The sequence below is a fragment of the Aotus nancymaae genome, unplaced genomic scaffold (assembly GCF_030222135.1).
Source record: "Aotus nancymaae isolate 86718 unplaced genomic scaffold, 86718_ANA_hifiasm-v0.15.2.pri h1tg000108l, whole genome shotgun sequence".
NCBI classification, from domain to species: Eukaryota; Metazoa; Chordata; class Mammalia; order Primates; family Aotidae; genus Aotus; species Aotus nancymaae.
In genome coordinates this window covers 29914397-29938955 of record NW_026988523.1, presented here as the reverse complement: position 1 = coordinate 29938955, position 24559 = coordinate 29914397, and the positions used below count along the sequence as shown (strand labels likewise).

Below are 24559 nucleotides of genomic sequence, written 5' to 3'. Positions count from 1 at the left end.
TCGTTCTCTTATTTGTATGCTACCTGTACATATCCATTTATGGTTATTCACATAAGTTCAGCTGTAATGGCTGTGGGAAAATGAAACTCCTTTAGAGAGAACACACACACACGTGCATCCTCATCAGTTATGCTAATAACTCACACAAAAACTTAAGCCCACCTCAGAGTAAACCAGGTCCAAAGTAACGAAATAGAACTAGATTGGGACATTATTATGCTTGTCAACAAATTTTCACTGAATGCCTACTATGTGTCAGATAATTGTTGATACCACTCTAGTGCTTTCTGGACCACTAGGAGACATTATATAGACATAAAAGATAAATACCAAAACAAAATAGTATATAAAAAATACAAAATAAATTATGTGGACCAGGTGCAGTGGCTCATGCCTGTAATCTCAGCACTTTGGGAGGCCAAAGCAGGTAGATCACCTGATCCCAGGAGTTTGAGAACAGGCAATATAGCAAAACTCCATCTCTACAAAAAATAAAGAAATCAGCCAGGCGTGGTGGCATGGCCTATATAGTCCCAGCTACTTGGGAGGCTGAGGGGGGAAAATTACCTGAGCCTGGGAGGGCAAGGCTGCGGCAAGCTGTGATTACACCACTGCACTCTGGCCTGAGCAATAGAGTGAGACCCTGTCTCAAAAAATTAAATAAAAATAAATAAATAAAGAGGGCTGGGCACAGTGACTTATGCCTGTAATCCTAGCACTTTGGAAGGCCAAGGCGGGTGGATCACCTGAGGTCAGGAGTTCAAGACCAGCCTGGCCAACATGGTGAAACCTCCATCTCCACTGAAAATACAAAAATTAACCATGTGTGGTGGCACATGCCTGTAATCCCAGCTACTTGGGAGGCTGAGGCAGGAGAATCACTTGAACCTCGGAGGCAGAGGTTGCAGTGAGCCAGGATCACACCATTGCTCTCCAGCCTGGGCAAGAAGAGCAAAACTCTGTCTCAGAAAATAATAAATAAATAAATAAAATATGCCACCACATAATGTGGTGAAAGGCACTGGCTTCAAACTTGGGAGATCTGGATTCTATCCCAATTCTAACACTCATCAGGCATATGACCTTGAAGAAGTCATTTAACACCAGGGGTCTGGAGACTACTGCCTGCAGATCAAATCCTGCTCCACCATTTTGTAAATAAGACTATTGAGCCGGGCGCGGTGGCTCACGCCTGTAATCCCAGCATTTTGGGAGGCCGAGGCGGGTGGATCACGAGGTCAAGAGATTGAGACCAGCCTGGTCAACATGGTGAAACCCTGTCTCTACTAAAAATACAAAAAATTGGCTGGGCATAGTGGCGCATGCCTGTAATCCCAGCTACTCAGGAGGCTGAGGCAGGAGAATTGCCTGAACCCAGGAGGCAGAGGTTGCAGTGAGCCGAGATCGTGCCATTGCACTTCAGCCTGGGTAACAAGAGCGAAATTCCGTCTCAAAAAAAAAAAAGACTATTGAACTACAATCATGCTTATTTGTCTATGTGTTATGTTTGGCTGCTTTGGGTTACAATGGCCAACTTGGGTAGTTGCAATAGAAGCATAAAGCTTACAAATCCCAAAATATTTACTGTCTGGCCCGTGCCGACTCACTCTATTTCTTCATCTTTAAAGTGGGACTGATTTTGCCCTGTAACTTCTCACAAAATTTGTCCTGGGAATCGAATAGAATAAAATACGAAGATACAGAGCCGGGCATGGTGGCTCATGCCTGTAATCTCGGCAGTTTGGGAGACCAAGGCAGGTGAATCACAAGGTCAAGAGATCAAGACCATCCTGGCCAACATGATAAAACCCCATCTCTACTAAAAATACAAAAATTAGCTGGGTGTGGTGGCTGGCTCCTGTAATCCCAGCTACTTGGGAGGCTGAGGCAGGAGAATCACTTGAACCCAGGGGGCAGAGGTTGCAGTGAGCTGAGGTCGCACCACTGCACTCTAGCCACTCTAGCCTGGCAACAGAGTGAGACTCCATCTCAGGAAAAAAAAAATGAAGATACTTTGAGAGAAAGGAAGGGAGAGAGGAACATTTTTTAAAAGCCAGTCAAATTTAGCAGTTGGGGGTTGTATACTAACTTTAGTGACACTAATGTTAGTAAGTTCTGTTAACCACTACCATTGCATCAGTAACATTTTTGAGAGGCTACTGTATGCTAAACCCTGTACTAGGTGAGTGTTTTTTGTTTTTGTTTGTTTTTCTGGGCTAGAATGCAGTGGTACAATCATAGCTCACTGCAGCCTGGACCTCCTGGGCTCAGGTGATCCTTCTGCCTCAGCCTCCCAAGTAGCTGGGATTACAGGCACATGCCACCACACCCAGCTAATTTTTTGTATTTTTAGTAGAGACTAATTTTTTGTTTTTTTACTAGTTTCACCATGTTGCCCAGGCTGGTCTCCCAAAGTGCTGCGATTACCCCACCTGGCCCTAAACCCTGCACTAGGTGTTTTATGTACATGATTCCATTTAATGGAGTAAAGGGCCAAAGACTGAGTGTATATATCATGTTTAACAGAAAGAATGATAGAGATTGACTTGAGTTAGTCATTGAAAGGGGGCAGGGTTTAGATAACAGAAACTGGAAAGTTTGGGCAAGGTGAACAGCATGAAGACCTTAAGGGCAAAAAGTTGTAGTGTTCAGGAGTAAAAAAAAAAAAAAAAAAAAAAAAACTGCAACAGAGGAATCGTGGGGGAGCACAAGGAAAAATAGAGACTGTGACTAAAGATTTTGGACTTTCTTCTCAAAGCATTGGGGAGCCATTGACAAAGATGAATAGGGAATGATATGCAAATCACTGTTCTAGGAAAATTAACTTGGTTATCAGTGGGAAGGGATTAGAGGTGAGAGAGACTATATTGGTACAGTGAAGTCTAGATCAGAGTGGTGGCAATGGAACAGATAGGAAGAAATGAATTTTAAGAGATACTCCAAATAAAGAATAAAAAAGATTTGGTGACCAGATGGCACCAAGTTTTAAGCCTAGTTATCCAGATAAAAAAAAAACTATGGTACCTAGTGATACCACAGGTAGCACTAACAGAAGAGGAGACTGTAAAAAGTGGTACCTGGCTGGGCGTGGTGGCTCATGCCTGTAATCCCAGCACTTTGGAAGCCAAGACAGGTGGACCACTTGAGGTCAGGAGTTTGAGACCAGCCTGGCCAACATGGTGAAACCTGCCTCTACTATAAATACAAAAAATAGCTGGGCATGGTGGCAGGTGCGTGTAATCCAGCTACGCAGGAGGCCGAGGCAGGAGAATCGTTTGAACCTGGGAGGCAGAGGTTGCAGTGAGCCAAGATCGTGTCATGGCACTCCAGCCCAGACATGGTGAGACTCTGTCTCAAAAAAAAGAAAAAAAGAAAGAAAAAAGTGGTAGCAGAAGGACATGTTTACAGGAAAGAATAATTTGATTGGTGATTGCTGGAAAACACACCAGACTGGAAACCAAGTTCCGTTCCACACATTGTGTTGGCCTGGACAAGGCTGCTAAGTTTCTTTGTGTATCAAATGAGGAGGTTGAGTTGAACTGGATATACAAGAGACATTTATTTTTTTTGAGAGGGAGTCTTACTCTGTCACCCAGGTAGTGGCGAATCTTGGCTCACTGACACCTCTGCCTTCTGGGTTCAAGCAATTCTCATGCATCAGCCTCCTGAGTAGCTGGGATTAGAGATTGCACCACCACACCTACCTAATTTTTGTATATTTAGTAGAGATGGGGTTTCACCATGTTGGCCAGGCTGGTCTTGAACTCCTGACCTCAAGCGATCCACCTGCTTCGGGCGTGGGATTACAGGTGTGAGCCACTGCACCAGCCAAGAGGCATATCTTGGCTCTAAAACACTGAAAGTTTCAATAATGTTTACGCATCAGCAATATGTAAATAAAACTGTCCAACAGAAATTTAAACACTCAGTATACCATCTCAGGGGAAAGGTTGGGATTAGAGATAAAGCTGTAGCAGTTTTCTAGGTTGAAGCAATAATTAAAGCCACGAAAGAATGTAATCGGAGAAAAGGGCCAAGGCCTGAGCCTAGGGGAACACCCACACTGGAGTAGGTTGAAGTGGGGCCCTTACGAGGCCTAGACATTGCTGCCAGATAGATAAGAGGAGGATTAGGATAGTGTGCTGTCATGCGATCGGAGGGCGGAGAGCTTCAGTAGGTAGCATCGAGTGTCAAATGATACAGAGACCATAATGCACATAGCCTTTGTAAAGGCTTTGCTGTTGATTAGGGAGAAGTTAGATAATAATACTGGTTCTGTGTGCTCATTAGTGACTTTGGAAGGTGCAACAAAGTGAAAGCATCAGAAGCTAGGCTGCAAGGGGTTAAGGATTGAGTGGCAGAAAGGAAGCAGAAAGAGTAGAATAGACTACATTGTCAAGAATTATGGAGAAAAGAAGAGGACAATCATCCTTAAGAGATGTTCTCGAGGAGGAAGGATCTGATCATATTTGTGATCAAACTATTCCATTGCCACCACTCTGGTCTGATCCTACTTGTGATACTTGGACAAATAATTATTGTTGGGACAAACTGAAGTTACAAGATAAAGTGAGGATATGTGACACAGCAAAAGTTCCAGAGGTGAAGGTAATCAAAAGCACAAATGGATAAGTTTGCCTTTAAAAGGAGGTCATATTCTCTAAAAAATAAGGGGAGGCAATTATTCACTGAGAACAGAAAACTTGAGAAATGAGGGAAAGACATGTAACTAGCTATGAGAAACACGCTAAAGAGTCAATAAGCAATGACTAAATTGACAGAGAAGCCTGATGCCCTGCAAAGGATTAGGATGGGAGAGGAAATGGTTTGGTAGAAAGTGAGACAAATCGGAAAAGGAGTAATATACAAAGAAGGGTAGTTACAGATCCATTCATGGACTTCATTTCTGCCTCCTTTTTTTTAGCCTCCTTCTAACACTGAGTTCTTCTTTCGTCTAGCATATATCTAGCACCTGCAGCTTTTTTTTTTTTTTTTTTTTTTTTTGAGATGGAGTCACTCTGTCACCCAGGCTAGAGTGCAGTGGCATGATCATGGCTCACTGGCAACCTCCACCTCCTGGGTTCAAGTGATTCTCCTGCTTCAGCCTACCGAGTAGCTTGGATTACAAGCACCCACCACCACACCCAGTTCATTTTTTTGTATTTTTAGTAGAGACAGTGTTTCACCATGTTGGCCAGGCTGGTCTCAAACTCCTAACCACAAGTGATCTGACCACCTCAACCCCCCCAAAGTGCTGGGATTATAGGCATGAGCCACTGCATGTGCCCTAGCTGCAGCTTTTTGAATAAGTATGAAGCCTAGTGTCTTGAGGTGTTCCCAAGTCTGACAATTCTAGGGTGCCCTTTCCTGTTTAAAACTGGCAACTGCCGGGCGCAGTGGCTCACGCCTATAATCCCAGCACTTTGGGAGGCCGAGGCAGGCGGATCACGAGGTCAAGAGATTGAGACCATCATGGCCAACATGGTGAAAGCCCGTCTCTACTAAAAATACAAAAATTAGCTGGGCTTGGTGACACGTGCCTGTAGTCCTAGCTACTTGGGAGGCTGAGGCAGGAGAATTGCTTGAACCCAGGAGGCGGAGATTGCGGAGAGCCAAGATTGCACCACTGCACTTCAGCCTGGTGCCTGGCAACAGAGCGAGACTCTGTCTCAAAAAAAAACACAAAAAACCGGCAACCACAGTGGCTGTTTTGGCTCTTGTCTTCCTCCTCTGGCAGCAGAAACCTATATATGTGTTTACCACAGGCATCAATAGTTTCCATCAAAGCAAAGAACTAGCCCAGAGCAGAAGAACCTGCAAGTCTGGGCCAGCTGGAAGATTACAAAGGTGTAAAAACAAAGGGAAAGGTACTAGTTTCTAAGCCTGAATGAAAACATAAACCTGGCCGGGTGTGGTGGCTCAAGCCTATAATCCCAGCACTTTGGGAAGCCAAGGCAGGCAGACCACTTGAGGTTAGGAGTTCAAGACCAGTCTGGCCAATATGTAGTGAAACCCCATCTCTCCAAAAATACAAAAATTAGCCCGGCATGGTGGCATGTGCCTGTAACTCCAGCTACTCAGGAGGCTGTGGCCCGAGAATCACTTAAACCCCGGAGGCAGAGACTGCAGTTGCAGTGAGCTGAGATTGCGTCACTGTGCTCCAGCTTAGGCAACACAGTGAGACTGCATCCCAAAAAACAAGCCCTCCCGCCCCGCCATAAACCCAACTCTGAACCCTGTGACTGTTTCAAGGATATTCCCTGGAAAAACAGTAGCAGAGTCGCCTTGTCCCACAAGGCTCATATTGTCATCCAGACCCTAATTTGGTAGAACTCATGTTCACAAACATCCCCATTCCTTTTCTACTTTTCTGCAGCTCACAGGATAAGGATCGGTTTTGGAGGCAGATAGTTTTTTTTTTTTTAAAGAGACAGGGTCTCGCCCAGGCTAAGGTGCAGTGGCTGTTCACAGGCAAGATCCCACTACTGATCAGTATGGGAGTTTTGACCAGCTTTGTTTCCGACCTGGGCTGGTTCACCCCTCCTTAGGCAACCTGGTGGTCCCTTGCTCCCGGGAGGTCACTATATTGATGCCGAACTTAGTGCAGACACCCGATCGGCATAGTGCACTACAGCCCAGAACTCCTGGGCTCAAGTGATCCTCCCACCTCAGCCTCCCGAGTAGCTAGGACCAAAGGCATGAGCCACCGTGCCCGGCAGAGGCAGATAGGTTTTCAATTTACCCCAGTCAGCAAACTGTTTAGGTATAAAAAAAGTCTTTAATCAGAAAGGATTTATCTTCCCTCAACACAAATGCACACATTAAAAATAAAAATACATATATACATGAATATTTACACAAATGAGAGATCACAGTGGACAGCTACATGCCCTGGGCTAGGGGTTGAGAAGATGAACATCAGGAGCAACTGGAGGATGGCTTCTCTGCTGTTCCCGTTGTCCTGTGGTCGTCTTTTTGGCCAAGATGGGTAGACTGGGAGGGGACAGGGTATAGCTCCAGTCTGATGGCAGAGTTACTGGCAAACTATAGCAACGAGGCCCCTCTCCAGACAGTTTCACAGGATCACCAGGGATGACAGGAGATGCTGTAGCAGGTGGGACTGGAGTGGCTGGGGCAGAGTGGGTGAAGGGTTGCACTCCATGCTGGAGGAAAAGAATGACACCAATGCCGGTTCCAGTGCCTAATGGACCATGGCTAAAGGAGACAGTACCTGGGGAGCTGAGGGGGGGGTTGCAAATTGGAGTGGTGTGGATCCAGGTGAGGTTCATAGCTGGCCATTCTGTAAGGTGCCAAGGCTGCTTTGGTTTGAAAGCTAGATGTCCTAGCTGTGTCTGGTCCATCTTTTCCATAGGATATGCAGGAGAGGAAGCAGCTGAATCATTGTGGTGGGCTGGAAAATGCTACGGAGGGAGAAATGAGAAAAAAATGGAGAAAGCTTTCAGATTAGCTCCACCTGGTTACTTAAATCTTTGCATTCCTTGGGAACTCAGTTTGCAATGCAAACATATCTCATTTTATGCAACAGATATGATCTTGCCAGGCCATGATTAAGTAAAAGTTTTAGTAACCAACTTATACTTTCATTTATTCAAAAAATGACTGGCCTACTATGGACCACATACTCTATTAGAAACTGGACATCCAGAGATGAACTAAAAACAAACAGTCCCATAGGTTCTCACTGTTTATAAAATAATTCCTTTTAGAATTTATTTAATAAAGTCCATTTTTAATTGGAATCATTTCCCAAATTCTGCATTTAAATTATAATAGTCTATCAATAGTCTATGGTGAGTTCTTTAAGAAGTGTAAATTAATATTCAGGCAAGATCCTGCTTTTTTTTTTTTTTTAATTTTATATTTGAGACAGGGTCTCACTCTGTCAACCAGGCTGGAGTGCAGCGGCACAATCATGGCTTACTGTAGCCTTGACCTCCCAAGCTCAAGAGATCCTCCCACCTCAGCCTCCTGATTAGCTGGGACTACAGGCACACACCACCATGACTGGTTACTTTTTGTATTTTTTGTGGAGACCGGGTTTCACCATGTTGCCCAGGCTAGTCTCAAACTCCTGGTCTCAACCAATCCTCCTGCCTTGGCCTCCCAAAGTGCTAGGATTATAGGCGTAAGCCACTGTGCCTGGCCTACTTATTTTTTAATAGATTATTCACAGCAATAATAACCACGGCTGATTGAAAATTAGGACTGGTGATTATCTACAGGAGACTCTCCTTCTCCATCATTTGAATGCCCTTTACATACCCTATTCTTTGAGGACAGAAAATAGGTCACTTCTATACCAGGTCTAAAACTATCAACACTGCTGCTATGGGTGTCTCCCTCCCTCACTTCCAGTGATGTACCTCTCATGACCAGTCCTTGAAACTCAGTGTAGACTCAAAACCTTTCAAAGGTTTTGGCACAAGGATACTTGGGCAGAAATGAAAAGAAGGAGAGGGGAAGGGTTTGGGGGCAGTAGGGAAAAAAGCATTTGCAGAGAGAAGCTGAGGCATCTTCCTGCATGAATCATTTGGCCAGGTAAAAAGCCTTTTCTATCTATGCAGAAAGCAGATAAGCTGTGGCGTGAGAGATAGGATTAAACTTCATGGAGCTCTTCCCAGTGATCCAAACAATACAGAACAGCAACAACAAAAGACATGTAGGAATCAAAACAATGCAGAAAGTTTAGGAATTCCCTTCCCTGAAAAGAAACTTGGAAAACATTCAGAAGAAAATGGCAAAAGGAGCCCATTTCTGCATGCACATTTCATTTCCTTGGCTACCTTCCCACCTCTTCCTCATGTTCTTAAGTTCTTACCTTGGTCAGCTGATGCTTGCCACCACTCAATGATGACTTCTGGGCAGCTATATGAGGAAACCAAGTCTTTAACATCCCTTCTACCTGTAGCAAGGTTCCTAGATAACGTTCCCTGTGAAAATGACATTGTTTTAAAAAAAACAACAACAGGATTGGAGAAATCTCATTTTTAAAGAAGACTCAAAGAAAGAACCAGGGGACTTACCCCATCTGTGGCTTCTGCAGAACACCTACAATACGCTGGATCCTGTCCATTGCCACACTCTGCTGAAAACTGCTTAATCCTGGGGACAGGGACAGAGAGAGATTAAGGATTGAGATTCAGGCATGTAGTCAAGGTAAAGAAAGAAGAGAAGGGGGTTTAAATAGATTGATCTAAAAAAATTAAGTCGGGCCAGGCGTGGTGGCTCACACCTGTAATCTCAGCACTTTGGGAGGCCAAGGCAGGTGGATGACCTGAGGTCAGGAGTTCAAAAGACCAGCCTGGCCAACATGGCAAACCCAGTCTCTAGTAAAGATAAAAATTAGCTGGGTGTGGTGGTGGGCGCCTGTAATCCCAGCGACTTGGGAGGATGAGGCGGAAGAATCACTTGATCCCAGGAGGTGAAAGTTGCAGTGAGCCAAGATCACGCCACTGCACTCTAGCCTGGGCAACAAGAGCAAAACTCCATATCAAGAAAAAAAGAAATTAAGTCATAGTAGCAAAAAAGGAGTAATACAGGTCCCAAACAAGAACTTAAGAGAAATACATGTCAAAACAAGGAAAGAGAAAGAGAAATGAACCTTGCCCAAATGAATGCAACTAATGAGATTACCTCTCTCAAAACGACCCATCTTCAACCCATCGAGAAGGTCTGTGAGAGGAGGTATAAATCCTTGGAGTTCTTTACACTGTAGGAAAACAGGACAGATGCTATGAGAAGACTCAGAGCTGAACACACCACCAGTGGCTCTAACTTCACCTCCAAATCTGGGAGTCAATACGGTCCTCATAGAGTCCTTACCAACCGGCTGGGTGCTAAGCCACTCCAGGAGAGTCTCCTTTCACCTGCTTTCTCTTACCTTCTGGGCAAACAGCAGGTCTCCCTCTGTGGTACAACCTTGGATGTTTAGACTGGTCTCCAATTCACCATCTCTTGATCTTTTCGCCCCAGATCCTGCCATAGGAGAAGCCGAGCCTCGCTGTTCCGGATGAGATGGTGTATGTTGGTTACTGGAAACCTTGGATCGATGCCTGCAGCGGATAGGACCCGGACTGGGCCGTGAACCTCCCCTCTGCCCAACAGTGTCTGGCCTGGTTCCATGGGCCCCCTTGTCCTCCCTCTCACTATCAGAGGGGAAGCCAAAGTCACTGTTCACTGGGGAGGTGGGAAAAGACGAAGAGAGAGAGTAGGAGGAATAGGAAGAAACACTAGACGGAGAATCCATAGGTCCAGAAGCAGGGGCTGGAGAGCAGCTCCTGGTGTACCCAAAGATCGGAACCTGCAACTGAAGAGCAAAGCGAGGGAGTGTGAAACTGGAGTTTAGGATTAGGAAATGGACTGGGAGATTGGGGTGTACTGCGTGGGATAATACTTGTTCTCCCCCTCCCCAGTATTACCTGTCTCAGAGACAAAAGAAAAAGACATTTCCACCCCCACCCCCGCCCATTAAGAACCTGGGATTTCCTCTCTGGCCTCGGCAGAGCCCCTCTCGGCCTGACGCGGCCTCCGTTCTTTTCTCCCTCAGTTCAGAGTAAATACCTGACTTGAAAGACACTCTCCCCTCCGCCCGTTGTTCGCCAGGGCTGTTCGCCAGCCTGAGTCCGCAGCAGGCCTCTCCACCTGAGGCCATGCCACCCACGAGCGGTCAATCTGGGCACGCGAACCCACCTAGTGACCCTACAGGAACCGCCCCCACAGAGACTGGCCTCCTGCCCTCTCCCAGTCTTTCAAGATCAGGATCCCTGCGCCGGTCTCTCTGGGCTCGCGCCTGCCACGTGATGCAAACCCTTGCAAAACCAAGATCTGCATTCAGCCCCCCAACCCACTCCCTCTGGGTCCAATCCTCCCCAACAGCTTGCCTTTTCCTCCGAATCTCCTTACCTGTGTCAGCCTGCTTAGCCCAGGCTCAGTCTCCAGCTCCTTCTCCGGCTCTCGGTGTCTGGCAACCCACCTCCGCCTCTCTCAGTGAGCCCCGCCCCTTCCCCCTCCCAGACACGTGCAGCCCGGCACGTGCCTCCCCCTGCGTACACAGATCTCGCTCCCTCATTGGTTGCATCGCCGGTAACACGTGACTATCGTTACCGAAGTCCACGGCCCATTTGCTACAGTACAAAGGGGCTCAGCCAATAGAGAGGCAGCCAGGTGATGATTGGCTGGAAGGGAAGCATTCCGTGCTCCGCCCCTACATGCGGCTCCCGTAGAGGACCCGGTGGTGAGAAAAGGAGGAGGATGGAAAAAAGAGTGGAAAAGAAGGGAGGGGAGGAAAAGGGCGGAGCCGGTGGCCTTAAATAGGATGGTGATGTGCTGGAGACGCGCGGCTTGAGTGTTCCGAGATTGGTTGCGCTACTGAAGGCGTGCGTCTCCGGACGTGGGGCCACCCCCCCGCCCCCAGTTCCGTCTCAGGAACTAACTCATCTGCCCCCTCTTTGAGCACCTCCGCTCACGAGCGCAGCACGTGGAAACCATCAGTGATTTGTGCCTGCAACGTGTGTGAGAGAATGGAGGTGTGTGACGCGGTATATTCTCCCTCTCTCGGCGGACCGGCCCTCGTGACTCTCCCGCCTCTGTTTCACCTCCCCCACCCCTTTCTCCTCCAAGTTGGGTGCCTCCTGCCCTGCTGGGTGAGGAGGGTGGGGATTGCGGCCGAGAACACCGCGTCCTCTCTGGCTCCCGCTGGGGCGGCTCCTCCAGCCCGTTTCTTACATAACCTACCACGCACGTTACCAGCTCAGATGCCAGCCCGCCACGACGCTAGAGGTCAAAACGAAACTCAGTTTTTCCTGACTTTTTTGTCCAGGCTTCTCCGCCCCGGCGTCCTGAATTATCTGATTCCAAGCACGGGAAACAGCGGGGTAGGTCCTTGATCTCCTAGGTTAAGGCTTTGTTCAGCTTCGGTGCCTTCATTTGTACCCTGGAGAAGATTCCGAAGACTTTGAAGGAGGGGAGGGAGGCAAGTCCAGAGTTTAGAGCGTCTTAGAAGTAAATGGGACGTTACTATTGTCGTTGCGCCTTGCATTCTGAGAGTACAATGCGGGGAGAGCAGGGCACAAGGACGGTGAGCTGGTTGAAGATAGGATGTCGGAGAGACCGCAAGGGGGCAGCCCAATTCTGATTAGGGTCCGGAGGATGAAGAATTAAAACAAAATTTTTAAGTGAGTTTGTCCCTGCCATGATTACCAACTGCTGCAAAAGGCACATTGTTGGACAGAGGTGTGGGTGGGGGTGGGTAGGTGTGAATATTTTAAATATATTCTAAGTAGTTTTTGATATTTTACATTATGTTTTAACAATGGGCTTATTCTTATAAAAAGAAAAAAAGATGCTAAATAACTCGCAATCCCGTTTCCCCAAGCACACTGTTTCAACACTATATTTAATCAAATAAAACAATAATTAGCAATATGGACTGCGAATAAACCTGCTGTCTGTGGGTGCCCTTCTCCAGTCTTCCCCAAACTGCAGGTTTATTCACAGTCCATAACGCCCACTAACTCTATTGTCACCCAACTCCCCTTCCAGTCTACACTTGCTGTCTCTAAATCCTGGTGCTCTCTTGAGTTGTGACTTTAGAACAGACATTCATGAAGGAGCAGACAGTAACCAGATTATTTCATTTATCATTTATTTTATCTTCCAATTTCCTCTTGCCAAACTCCCATCCAGAGAGTCATAGCAGCCTTCTCCCACCTAAAAAAAAAAAAAAAAAAAAAGTCAGGAGACCCGGGAAACCCCTCATACCTCCCACCTCTATGGAAACTCCCTAGATATTCTGAGCTGGGATTGCTCTGTGATAACTCCTGGGAAAGATGCGATCGTACCCCTCTCCTCCATAGTCCTTTTACCTCTTGCTGAATCTCTTTATGCTCGATGGTTATTTAGAATTCTGAATTTAAAACTTCTTTCCCTATAATACAGGTTTCTCTTCCCTTCTCTCTCCCCGCCCTGCCATAGGTATCAGAGAACCGCCACCCCTTCTGCCTCTGAACTTTGCCTCTTGACTCTACCAGGTTGTAGGACCCACCCATTTTGCCCTCTGATACTCGCCATGACTTGAAACATGGCCAGGCTGGAACTAGCTTTGATTGTTCCACACGTTTTGGAAGCCTGGAGAGGTATTTCCCCCATCCCTTCGTCTACCTGCCTCTGCTCTAGGAGATCCTGAAGTCCTCTTAGTTCAGAAAAATTATTAACTCATCACAAAAGTCTACCTCAGCATCTCCTAAACTTTTTTAAGACTGAATAAGTAGATTTTTCTAAATGTGATCCCTCTTCTTTCATCTTACCTGTTATTTTTTTGAGACAGAGTCTCACTCTGTTGCCCAGTGACAGTAGTACAGTGACCCGATCATGGCTCTCTGCAGCCTCCACTTCCTGGGCTCAAGGAATCCTTCCACCCCATACTTCCCAGTAGCTGGGACTGCAGGCATGTGCTACCATATCCAACTAATTTTTATTTTTAATTTTTTTTAACCTCTTGTAGAAGAGTTATTTTTAAATTTTTTGTAGAGACAAGGTCTCACTATGTTGCTCAGCTTGGTCTCAGACTATGTTGCTCAGCCTGGTCTGGAACTCCTGGGCTCAAGTGATCCTCCCACCTTAGCCTCCCGAAGTGCTGGGATTTCAGGGATTAGCCACTATGCCTGAATCTCTTCCTTCAGGGGCTGATAATTTACCAGGCTGGAAACACTAGCCAGAGATGCTGGTAAGAATTACTTTGGTTTAGTGTGAGAAGTTAAAAAAAAATTATTTCACAGACTCCCCCAAAGCCAGTGGCTGCACTCTTACCTTCTACATGAAATACATCCCCGCCTGAACAAGGGCACAAGACAGGAGGAGGGGAATAGGACTCTGCAAACTGGACACGGCATCGTTCAGATTTGGACTCTGCTAAAATACAGACAACCCCACACAGTAGGTTGGTATTATTCTTCCTACGACTTCTCTGTCCCCCTCCGAAAGGACTGCCACCTCTTTACAATAACCTCTGTCTCCCTTTCCTTTGGGCTTTAGAGAAAGATGCATCCCTCCCCATCACTGTAAGGAGTCCTTTCTTCTGTGTCTTTCAACCATCCCTGACCATACCAGGGAAGCCAATTCAATTCAGTTATTTCTATTTTTTATCTATTATGTACATGATACTATACTAGTCACTGTGCTAGGTGCTATAGGGAGGGACATAAATATGAATAAGACAAGATTCTTGTCCTCAAGGAATTTACAATAAAGGGAGTCTATTATATACTTTATTTATCTATTTATTTGTTTATTATCATTTTTTTGAGACAGAGTCTTGTTCTGTCGCCAGGCTGAAGTGCAGTGGTGTGAGCTCCACTTGCTTTTACCTCCACCTCCTGGGTTCAAGTGATTCTCCTGCCTTAGCCTCCCGAGTAGCTGGGATTACAGGTGCCCATCACCATGCCTGGCTAAGTTTTATATTTTTAGCAGAGATGGGGTTTTGCCATGTTGGCCAGGCTGGTCTCAAACTCCTGACCTCAGGTGATCCGCCTGCCTCAGCTTCCCAAAGTGCTGGGATTACAGGTGTGAGCCACCGTGCCTGGCCTACTATATACTTTAAAAAAATTTACCTCCCCTTATTGTTGATCTTTCACGTTCCATTCTTACTGGCTTCTCTCATCCGTGCTCAACTATGTGCAGGCTGCTCTTTGGTGCTATTCGTCTTTCCAGCTGTTGCTTCTCTTTTTCATTACTGGATTTTTTTTTTTTTTTTTTTTTTTTTTTTTTGAGACGGAGTCTTGCTCTGTCACCCAGGCTTGAGTGCAGTGGTGCGATCTCAGTTTACTGCAGCCTCCGCCTCCTGGGTTCAAGCGATTCTCCTGCCTCAGCCTCCTGAGTAGCTGGGACTACAGGCGCCCACCACCACACCTGGCTATTTTTTTTGTATTTTTAGTAGAGATGGGGTTTCACCGTGTTGGCCAGGATGGTTTTGATCCCCTGACCTCGTGATCCGTCCGCCTCGGCCTCCGAAAGTGCTGGGATTACAGGCGTGAGCCAACACGCCCAGCCTTTTTCATTACCAGATTTTCTAGATGGTTGGTCTGTACTCACCTCCCTTTCCTCGTAATGTACTCCCTTTTTAACTCCACAAAAATCTAGCTTTTCTTCAAGCACTCAATTAAAACTACCTTCCTGAGAGTTACCAGTGACCTCCTCCTTCTTGGCCTTTTGGTAGCTTTTGGTGGATTATATTAAACTTTCTTTTCTAGACTCTGTAATACAAACTTGGCTGTCTGCCTACTTCTCCAGTCAAATCCTCCATTCCATTCATTAACTCCTCCTCCTCCCACTCACTACAGGCATAGTCACTGGCCTTCTGAGCTTGTGTGTACTGGCTCTGTTGAGCTCATTTACTCTCGTAACTGTGACTTTGCACTTAGAACTCTAGCCCTGATCTAGTTCAGTGACCTCTAGGACACCCTCATAGGATTGTCACCATAAACTCAGCTTGGCCACTACCAAATTAATAACTTATGTCCTAAACTACTCTGGTGTCCCATAGTTCCTATTTTGGTCAACCATTTTCCCAGACATCCATGTTTAAAACCTATGAGTTATTTAACTCTCTCATTTATACCTCATATAAAATTATCACTTAAGCAAGGTATTTTCTTCAAAATATTTCTTATTTTTCTCCTCTCCATTCATAATGCCACTTCCAGAGTCCAGATTGTTTCTGGAACAATGCAGATCTCATGAATTGCTCTCCACTAAATTATTTACATCCTGCATACAACCTGATAAGTGGTTTTTCTTTTCTTTTTTTTTGAGATGGAGTTTTGCTTGTTACCCAGGCTGGGGTGCAATGGCGTGATCTCGGCTCACCGCAACCTCCACATCCTGGGTTCAAGCAATTCTCCTGCCTCAGCCCCCCGAGTACTTGGGATTACAGGCATGGGCCACCACCTGTAGCTAATTTTGTATTTTTAGTAGAGCCAGGGTTTCTCCATGTTGGTCAGGCTGGTCTCGAACTCCCGACCTCAGGTGATCTGCCTGCCTCAGTCTCCTAAAGTGCTGGGATTATAGGCATGAGCCACCGCACCCGGCTGGTTTTTCTAAAATAACACTTTTCATCATGTTTTTACCATAAGGAAGACCTTACTAGGCGCCTTATTGATTATGAGTCCAAACTTCAGCATGACACTTGAGACTCTCTGAAATTTGGCTCTATGTTGCCACATGTGAAATTACCAAGCAAATATTAGGAGCCTTGTAAATTTTATATTTTCTTAATTCCCACTGTTCCTTTCCATACACCCTCTCCTTCAATCATACTCTATTCCTTAAACGTACTATGCTTGTTCTATGCCCCCTCCTGAGTAGGTCTTTCACTCTTTTTTTTTTTTTAAGATGTCGAGTCTCGCTCTATTGCCCAGGCTGAAGTGCAGTGGAGTGATCTTGACTCACTGCAACCTCCGCTTCCCAGGTTCAGGCGATTTTCGTGCCTCAGCCTCCTGAGTAGATAGGATTACAGGCACGTACCCCTACAGTTCACTAACTTTTGTATTTTTAGTAGAGATGGGCCAATGGTGATGGGCCAACAATCACCATATTGGCCATTGAAGTAGTCTTGAACTGCTGACTTCAAGTGATCTGGCCACCTCAGCTTCCCAAAGTGCTGGGATTAAAGGCATGAGCCACCGTACCTGGCCTCTTTCACTCTTGGAATAACGATTCTTCCTCCTAATTGCTTTTTATCCTTTCATAACTACCCACCAATCAAAAGCTCACCTATTCTCTAGGGTGTATCTCAAGCACAAATGCCTCCTGAAAGCTTTTCATACAACTCCGTCCTGTACTAATCTCTCTCCTTAAACTGGCTAAAGCACTGCCAATGTCTTCTGCTTTCAAATTTATATACAATTTAACATTGTAACAGACCTTTTCATTTTGTGCTAAGTATTTTGTAAATGTAATTTTATAAATTCCTTGAGGACAATAACATCATAGATTTCTTTTTTATCAGCGTAAGCAACCGTAACAGCCTTAGGCATAGATTACATATGTATTGAATACTACTAAACTGAAATTTAACTGTACCATATCTTGCCAGTGTTCTGTATACAGGGTTAGTATTAAATCTCAGTGAAATATGGCCAAGTTGAGATGAATACCTGCATTGAAGTACTAATTGTTTGGTTCTCCCATCCACAAAAGCCTGGTATTCCAACCCTCTATTTACTCCACGTCACTAGGGGTGTCCTGTCTCCCCCCAGCCTCCAATCCCCAATCAACTCACTGGTTCCGTTATTACTGGTTTCGTTATTACTGGTTTCACAGTTACAGGCTTCTGATGGTCTGCACGTGTTCTCTGAAGACGAATGGTAGTCCCTACTGCTTCCGTTATGTCCTTATCCAAACTGTTCTACCCTCAGTGGGATTTGGGAAACACAGAGTTAGCATTTTCTCCATCCACCATCTTCATAGATTCTTTATTTAAAATTCTCCCCTTCCCCACCTCCACCCAGCCCAAAGACAAGCTCAGGTATTCCCCCTCCCTATGCTTGCATAGATTTGTACCCGTCTCATTTAGAAGTCCCTTGATGCCCCTCCTCAGTGTCATAGCAAACTTACTGAGGACAATTTATAAAGTTTTGGCTTTTTTCTCCTCCCCAGATAGGTTAACAAATCTGTTTTGGGCCTACTACTTGGTTTCTCTTCATGAAACATTTCAACATTGCCCAGTTTTGTTTGTTTGTTTCTTTTTTTTTTTTTTTTTCAGATGGAGTCTGGCTCTGTCACCCAGGCTGGAATGTAGTGGTGCGATCTTGGCTCACTGCAACCACCATCTCCCAGATTCAAGTGGTTCTCCTGCCTCAGCCTTCCAAGTAGCTAGGATTTTAGGCATGCACTACCATGTCCAACTAATGTTTTTGTATTTTTAGTAGAGACGGCGTTTCACCATGTTGGCCAGGCTGGTCTCAAACTCTTGATCCCAAATGATCCACTTGCCTTGGCCTCCCAAAGTGCTGGGATTACAGGCATGAGCCACTGTGCCCGGCCAGTTTCTTTTTTAATTGTTACTTATCCTAACCCTCTTAAATGTAGAGGTCACTCACCAGCCTGTCCTCTGACTCAAATACGGAGTAATCAATGGTGAAATCTGCACCAAAGTCATCTGCAGAGGAGAAAGAAAATCAGTAGTCATAAAAGAAAAAGGTAACTCTAGATCTGGAAAAGAAAAGGGAAGAAGGCCAGGCGCGGTGGCTCACGCCTATAATCCCAGCACTTTGGGAGGCCGAGGCGGGGGGATCACGAGGTCAAGAGATCGAGACCATCCTGGTTAACATGGTGAAACCCTGTCTCTACTAAAAATACAAAAATTAGCTGGGCCTGGTGGCGCACGCCTGTAGTCCCAGCTACTCGGGAGGCTGAGGCAGGAGAATTGCCTGAACCCAGGAGGCGGAGGTTGCGGTGAGCCAAGATCGAGCCATTGCACTCCAGCCTGGGTAACAAGAGCGAAACTCTGTCTAAAAAAAAAAAAAAAAAAAAAAAAAAAAAATAGAAGAGACAAAAGGGAAGAAATTGCTCAGAGTACTTTAACTTAAGTTGTAAAACTGATTGGTATAATCCAATTTTATTTAGCTGTAATGTTAAAAGACAGTTGTGAATATGTATGCATTTATATTTTCAATCTAAGTATCTAAAATAATTTACAAATTTGAAAAATTTTCAAGTTGTTCTCTTTTTAGAATCAGGGTCTCACTCTATTACCAGTACAGTTGGTTCAATCATAGCTCACTGCCACCTCCAACTCCTGAGCTCAAGTGATCCTCCTGCCTCAGTCTCCTGGGACTACATCCATGGGCCACCATGCCCAGCTAATTAAAAAAAAAATTTTTTTTCTTTTTTTCTGTAGAGACAGGGTATGATATCTCTGCCTGATACCCAGGCTAGTCTTGAACTCCTGGGCTCAAGCAATCCTCCTATCTAAAAATCACTATCTGGATAAATAACAAAATGAGTCCTTTTTTTTCTTTTTTAGATGGAGTCTCACTCTGTCACCCAGGGTGTAGTGCATTGGCGTGATCTTGGCTCACCACAACTTCCTCCTCCCCAGTTCAAGTAATTCTCCCACCTCAGCCTCCTGAATAGCTGGGACTACAGGCAGGCACCACCACGCCCAGCTAATTTTTGTATCTTTAGTAGATACAAATATTGTATCTACTAAATGTTGGCCAGGCTGGTCTCAAACCTCAGGTGAGCCACCTGCCTCAGCCTCTCAAAGTGCTGGGATTACAGGTGTGAGTCACTGCGTCTAGGCCATCATGAATTTTGATAGGTTTTGTTCATAGCCAGATTTCTCTCTGACCCCGTAGCTCTGTTGCAAAGTGAAGAGCAGTCTCAGAACTAAATATTCCGAAGCCTTTCTCTAGTCAGCTAAGGGGAAGAATCTTTCATGTACTCACCATAAGTAGGGGTGACTGTAAAATAATAGACCACCTGATAATATTCATCCTCTTCCAGTCTTTCTTCATCCTCATATTCTTGTCCTATGGGGACAAGGACTACAGGTCAAGGGACATCTGGAACACCTTACCAACAGAAGGCACCTGGAGTTGACCTCAGTTCTCCCAGCTTTCTTGCTGCACCCCCTCCAGTGGTCAGACTCCCTGCCTGCCTGTGCACCTCTGCACCCTTCTCAGTCTTCTGGGCTCCATATCTGTAATGAGGCCTGTTACTCTATGCCCTTTCAATCCAGGAACTCCTAAAACAGAAAACAGTCCCCTTCACACACTGTAAACCCAAAGGGAGAACCAAACCTAAAAAAGGTAGGAAGAATAGAGACCAGGAATCAGACACACCAGATCTTCTATTTAATATGCTCCAGATCTTACTGTATTTGTGAGAGATCGTTTCTTATCAGTGTCTCTTGCAAATAACTAGCATACACCCTTAGGCTTTGGATTTGAGCTTTGGTTCCAGCTTCACTGCTAACAGAATAACCCTGAACAATCCACTTAACATCCGCTTTCTTAAAATGAGTCAGCTGGACTAAATGACCCATCTCCGTTAGTTTTTCTTCCCTTCCAGAACTAAAAATATGTAACTTTGATATGACTGGATCAAGAACTCCAGGCCTCCTGCTAAACACTTCCCTGAGCTCCCTGAATGCTTTCCCTTCAACTCGAAGCTAATGACACAGGAATCTAGAGGAAAAGGAAACAGTGAGACACACCTGGCAGACAGGGAACAAAGGAGGGAAGGAGCCAAGCTACTCTTGGGACCCTGTCCCTGAAGACAGCCAGTTTTCCACTCTCCCTAAGGTCACCCACTCCTGTGTCTTTACTAATAGCAGGTTTTTTCTCCAATTCTCTCGGAAAGGAGGTACCCTAGCTATTAGTTTCAGACTGTGACACCTTCCAAGAATCTCTCCTTCACCCTTGCTTTAGCCCCTCTTATCTTGTTCAACTTCCATGGTGATGGACAACTGAGTTCAGTGTTGCTAGGGCCTCCTTGTGTCTGGAGCTCCATCCTCCTTCTGTGACAGGACTCTGCTTTCCTCCCCCTTTCCTGGCTCTGCCTTCCAGATCTCCATTCTGCCCTCAACACCGGACCCTAGCACGATGAGAAAACTCTATCACTCCCCATTGAAATGCATCCCTCACCCACAGCTCATTTTTTTTTCTCCCACCCCATTTATGGTAGAAGACCTGGCACAAAAGCTCAGAGAGAGAAGTGGACTTACCCAGGATAAGTGGCACAGCAAGGATGGCTACAAAGAGGACATCCATTCTGGATTCTGAACTATTGCTGTGAAAGTAAAAAAGGAAATTACAGTTTCCCACCAAACTTACCCCGCCTCCCCTCCTCCTCCGAGGCAGGGAAGGAGCTGAAGCGAATCTTCTCCCAGAACTCCCCGCCTACTGGCTGACTGACTGCATCTCCAGTTACTGCTGGTCCCCAGCCAGAGCGCCCAGATTGACAGGCAAAAGTGGGTTTTGATGCAAACGTGTTTATTGAGCTCCCCCTGCCCTAGATTAGATCCACTCAGGACTCCCACTGCCACTACTAAGAAAAATAAAAAACAAGCCTACCGAGGAGTTTCCCCTCTCCCCCTTTTCCTTCCTTCCTCCAAGGCCTCATAAAAAGCTCACCCTCCCTCTCACTGTCCCTGACTTACCATCACCACCTAGAGTTGCCTTTCTCTCTGAGGCTTCTTCACAGTCTCTTTTCATGACAGTGGAAATGTTCTGAGGAAGGGGTGAGCATTTTTCTAGACTGAAAAGAGTCCGTTTCTTCTGTCTGTCTCGAGCTATGGAGGATAGGAACGATATTTACCCATCATTGTCTGACGTAAAGCACCTGCTGCGTAGCTTTAGATAAAAGTCTCTCAGCCACAATCAGCTATTTCCTCTCTGGTAATACTGACCTCACCTCACCTCTGTCTCAACTTCCAGGATGCAGGATGGAAGAAGGGAGAAAGCAGATAGTCTCTTTCCCCGCTACAAGTGCTGCACCCTCCTTCCCACATTCAGTCACTTGGTATATTCCTTTCATTCTGTCCTACAGGAGTAGAGTTTGTTTGTTTTTACCGGAAAATAAACAACAACTTTATTAATAGCAACAGAAAGGGTTTCCAATTTCTCAGAAGGAAAATAACAAAATAACATAACACCAGCACAAGTGTTTAAAGAGTAAATGCCCGGGTCAGGCGTGGTGGCTCACACCTGTAATCCAAGCACTTTGGAGGTCAAGGCGGGCGGATCACCTGGGGTCGGGAGTTCAAGACCAGCCTGACCAACATGGTGAAACCCCGTCTTTTAAAAATAAAAAATAAGGGGCCGGGCGCTGTGGCTCATGCCTGTAATCCCAGCACTTTGGGAGGCCGAGGCGGGTGGATCACGAGGTCAAGAGATCGAGACCAGCCTGGTCAACATGGTGAAACCCCGTCTCTACTAAAAATACAAAAAATTAGCCGGGCATGGTGGCGCGTGCCTGTAATCCCAGCTACTCAGGAGGCTGAGGCAGGAGAATTGCCTGAACCCAGGAGGCGGAGGTTGCGGTGAGCCAAGATCGCGCCATTGCACTCCAGCCTGGGTAGCAAGAGTGAAACTGCGTCTCAAAAAAAAAAAATAAAAATAATAATAAAAAAATTTAAAAAGAGTAAATACCTACATTTCTTGTGCTGATAGCTTCCCACCACACACCGAAGGTTCCTCAAGGACAGCTGCCACCAGAGTTGCTGCAAGAACATGTTTTTCACTGGGCGTAGCTTCACAGTCAACTCCTCAAGCAGAAGACTAAAATATTATTTCTTTTTAGAAGATCTTGGTTGTGGGAGAGCATATCAATATGGAGAAAAGATATTTGCTTCTAAAATTCAAGAAACACCATTAACTAATCTATCAATTTTTCTCCAATACAGTGTGCCAGAGTGCCCTGCAAAGAATCCTTTGCCATCGATACCACATGTCTGGGTGAGAGGAGAGTGGCAAGCTGCCAGTACCCTAACAGGCACTCCCAGTGATGCTCTAGGCTCTGCTCCCTTTCTGCTGGTAGTAGTAGGGATCTTTTCTGGCAGCTGCAGCAGCTTGATGTGTGGGGAAGGAAGGGGCCACCTACCAATCACCTCTTCTTGAAGCCTTAATTTTTGCGTTCATAGAAGAGATCTGTCTTAGAGCTCCCCAAATTAACAATCTTTGGGCAGCCATCTCTATCTTTCTCCTGGATGGTACACTCCTTACAATAATAGGCATCAGAGACCCCAGGGCTTCCACAGATCACACAGTGCCCCTGGTAAGATCCATAGTTATACTCATCACATATGCGCACCAGAGTGCAGGGACGCACAGAGGAGTCACAAATCATACACTTGCCATCACATTTTTCACACAGTCTTCCAATGGCAACACCAGCCTGCTTGTGGCAAAAGATCAAATCAGGATGATGTTTAGCCATAGTTCCCAGCGAAGCCCTGGAGTAGAGTATTCATCCTTTTCTCTGCTTTTATGCTTCCCATTTTCATTCAATTCAGAAACAGCAACATACGTGCTAGGCACAGTGTGCTAGGCCTACTCTGACAGGCAATACAGAGCTTACAGGCAAGGGAATAAGAAGACAGTTTTGTTTCTAAGGGAAGTTAGTAAGTATCTGCTCAACATTTATTATGAGTCAGGCACTATGCAAGTGTCTGTGGAACCGCCCATGAACAAGATAGGTTTAGAGGCTGCTCTCAATGGTCAGAAGATGCTGTGGTGACAGCTCAATGAAGAGATGAGGCCGGATGCAGTGGCTCACGCCTGTAATCCCAGCACTTTGGGAGGCCAAGGCAGGTGGATCACCTGAGGTCAGGAGTTTGAGACCAGCCTGGCCAACATGGTGAAACCTTATCTCTACGAAAAATACAAAAATTACCCGGGTGTGGTGACAGGCACCTGTAATCCCAGCTACTAGAGAGGCTGAGGCAGGAGAATCACTTGAACCTGGGAGGTGGGGGTTGTAGTGAGCTGAGATTGTACCACTGCACTCCAGCCTGGGTGACAGAGTGAGACTTCATCTCAAAAAAAAAAAAACATGAGCATTGTCTCATTCCTATCCACCTGACTCTGAAGCAGGACATATTGGCGTCATGAATAATCCTACCCTCTCAATCTTATTAGGGAATAACTTGCTTGGTGACTTTCCACATAAATCTTTTCTTGCTTTCCTTTATTTATTTAATTTTTTTGGAGACAGAATCTTGCTCTGTTACCCAGGCTGGAGTGCAGTGGTATGATCTTAGCTCACTGTAACCTCCACCTCCCAGGTTCAAGCTATTCACATGCCTCAGCCTCCTGAGTAGCTGGGACTATGGGTGCACACCACCACACCTGGCTAATTTTTTATATTTTTGGTAGAGACAGGGTTTCACCATGTTGACCAGGATGGTCTTGATCTCTTGACCTCGTGATCCACCCGCCTCAGCCTCCCAAAGTGCTGGGATTACAGGCGTGAGCCACCACGCCCGGCCAATTTTTTGTATTTTTAGTAGAGACGGGGTTTCACCATGTTGGCCAGGCTAGTCTTGAACTCCTGACCTCAAGTGATCCACCTGCCTTGGCCTCCCAAAGTGCTGGGATTACAGGCGTGAGCCACTGTGACTGGCCTCTATGTAAATCTGTACAATCTATTCCTCAGCTCCTTTCCAGAATTTCCTGGAAGACATGTAAAACATGTATGTGAGTGCACATATGGATTAAATTATAAATCACTTCCAGGAAGGAAAGGAAGTTTGGTTCTCTTGAAACAATTTCTGTGTGTGTGGTTTTTTTTTTGGTACTTTGATTACACTTTCAAAAATAAGATTACAGATTCCGTCTTTTCCATCCTCAGATTCCTTTGCCTCACATCCTAAGGACTAACTCTTCCCCATCCAAATGAGATTACAATACCCTCCTCTCCTACTTTAATTTTCTTTTTCTTTTTTGAGACAGCCTCAGTCCGTTGCTCAGGCTCTAGTGCAGTGGTGAAATCTCGGCTCACTGCCACCTCTGCCTCCCGGGTTAAAGCTATTCTTGCC

The 24559-nt window shown here is 45.7% G+C and overlaps 3 protein-coding genes across 7 annotated transcripts; all 3 read right to left on the bottom strand.

Moving 5' to 3' along the window:
- Positions 1-6758: 6758 nt before the first annotated feature.
- CIART (circadian associated repressor of transcription) lies at positions 6759-11026 on the bottom strand. Of its 2 annotated transcripts, none has more exons than XM_012462559.2 (6): positions 10924-11026; positions 9902-10327; positions 9655-9730; positions 9045-9123; positions 8840-8951; positions 6759-7421 (listed from the first exon to the last, which is right to left on the bottom strand). In XM_012462559.2, the coding sequence occupies exons 2-6, from the start codon at positions 10265-10267 to the stop codon at positions 6897-6899; spliced, it is 1158 nt and encodes a 385-aa protein (XP_012317982.1). In that variant the 5' UTR covers positions 10268-10327; positions 10924-11026; the 3' UTR covers positions 6759-6896. The 2 variants fall into 2 exon arrangements, with proteins under 2 accessions (XP_012317982.1, XP_012317984.1); XM_012462561.3 differs by having other exon boundaries at positions 9902-10021; positions 10924-11021.
- A 1636-nt stretch (positions 11027-12662) lies between these two features.
- Positions 12663-21272, bottom strand: CUNH1orf54 (chromosome unknown C1orf54 homolog). 4 transcript variants are annotated; one of them, XM_064370615.1, is made up of 7 exons: positions 21182-21272; positions 20747-20811; positions 19467-19550; positions 18117-18175; positions 17297-17422; positions 13828-13929; positions 12663-12729 (listed from the first exon to the last, which is right to left on the bottom strand). In XM_064370615.1, the coding sequence occupies exons 2-6, from the start codon at positions 20790-20792 to the stop codon at positions 13831-13833; spliced, it is 414 nt and encodes a 137-aa protein (XP_064226685.1). In that variant the 5' UTR covers positions 20793-20811; positions 21182-21272; the 3' UTR covers positions 12663-12729; positions 13828-13830. The 4 variants fall into 4 exon arrangements, with proteins under 4 accessions (XP_064226685.1, XP_064226684.1, XP_064226682.1 ...); XM_064370614.1 differs by lacking the exon at positions 21182-21272 and adding an exon at positions 20926-21082 and having other exon boundaries at positions 13828-13926; XM_064370612.1 differs by lacking the exon at positions 21182-21272 and adding an exon at positions 20926-21081.
- Positions 21273-22644: 1372 nt separating this feature from the next.
- On the bottom strand, positions 22645-23282 carry LOC105724199 (PHD finger-like domain-containing protein 5A). Its single transcript, XM_064370616.1, has one exon. The coding sequence runs from the start codon at positions 22957-22959 to the stop codon at positions 22645-22647; it is 315 nt and encodes a 104-aa protein (XP_064226686.1). The 5' UTR covers positions 22960-23282.
- Positions 23283-24559: the final 1277 nt, after the last annotated feature.

Excerpts from the sequence above, each read along its gene's own strand:
- CUNH1orf54 (XM_064370613.1), bottom strand. Across the intron at positions 17,423-18,116 it reads TTGAGTCAGAGGACAGGCTG|AACAGTTTGGATAAGGACAT; the intron begins GTGAGTGACCTC and ends CACTGAGGGTAG. Across the intron at positions 13,930-17,296 it reads AACCAGTAATAACGGAACCA|CAGAGTCCAAATCTGAACGA; the intron begins GTGAGTTGATTG and ends TCTGTATTTTAG.
- LOC105724199 (XM_064370616.1), bottom strand. The coding sequence starts at position 22,959 with ATGGCTAAACATCATCCTGATTTGATCTTTTGCCACAAGCAGGCTGGT.
- CIART (XM_012462559.2), bottom strand. The coding sequence starts at position 10,267 with ATGGATTCTCCGTCTAGTGTTTCTTCCTATTCCTCCTACTCTCTCTCT. Across the intron at positions 9,124-9,654 it reads GATGGGTCGTTTTGAGAGAG|GATTAAGCAGTTTTCAGCAG; the intron begins GTAATCTCATTA and ends CCCTGTCCCCAG. Across the intron at positions 8,952-9,044 it reads CTGCAGAAGCCACAGATGGG|GGAACGTTATCTAGGAACCT; the intron begins GTAAGTCCCCTG and ends TCATTTTCACAG.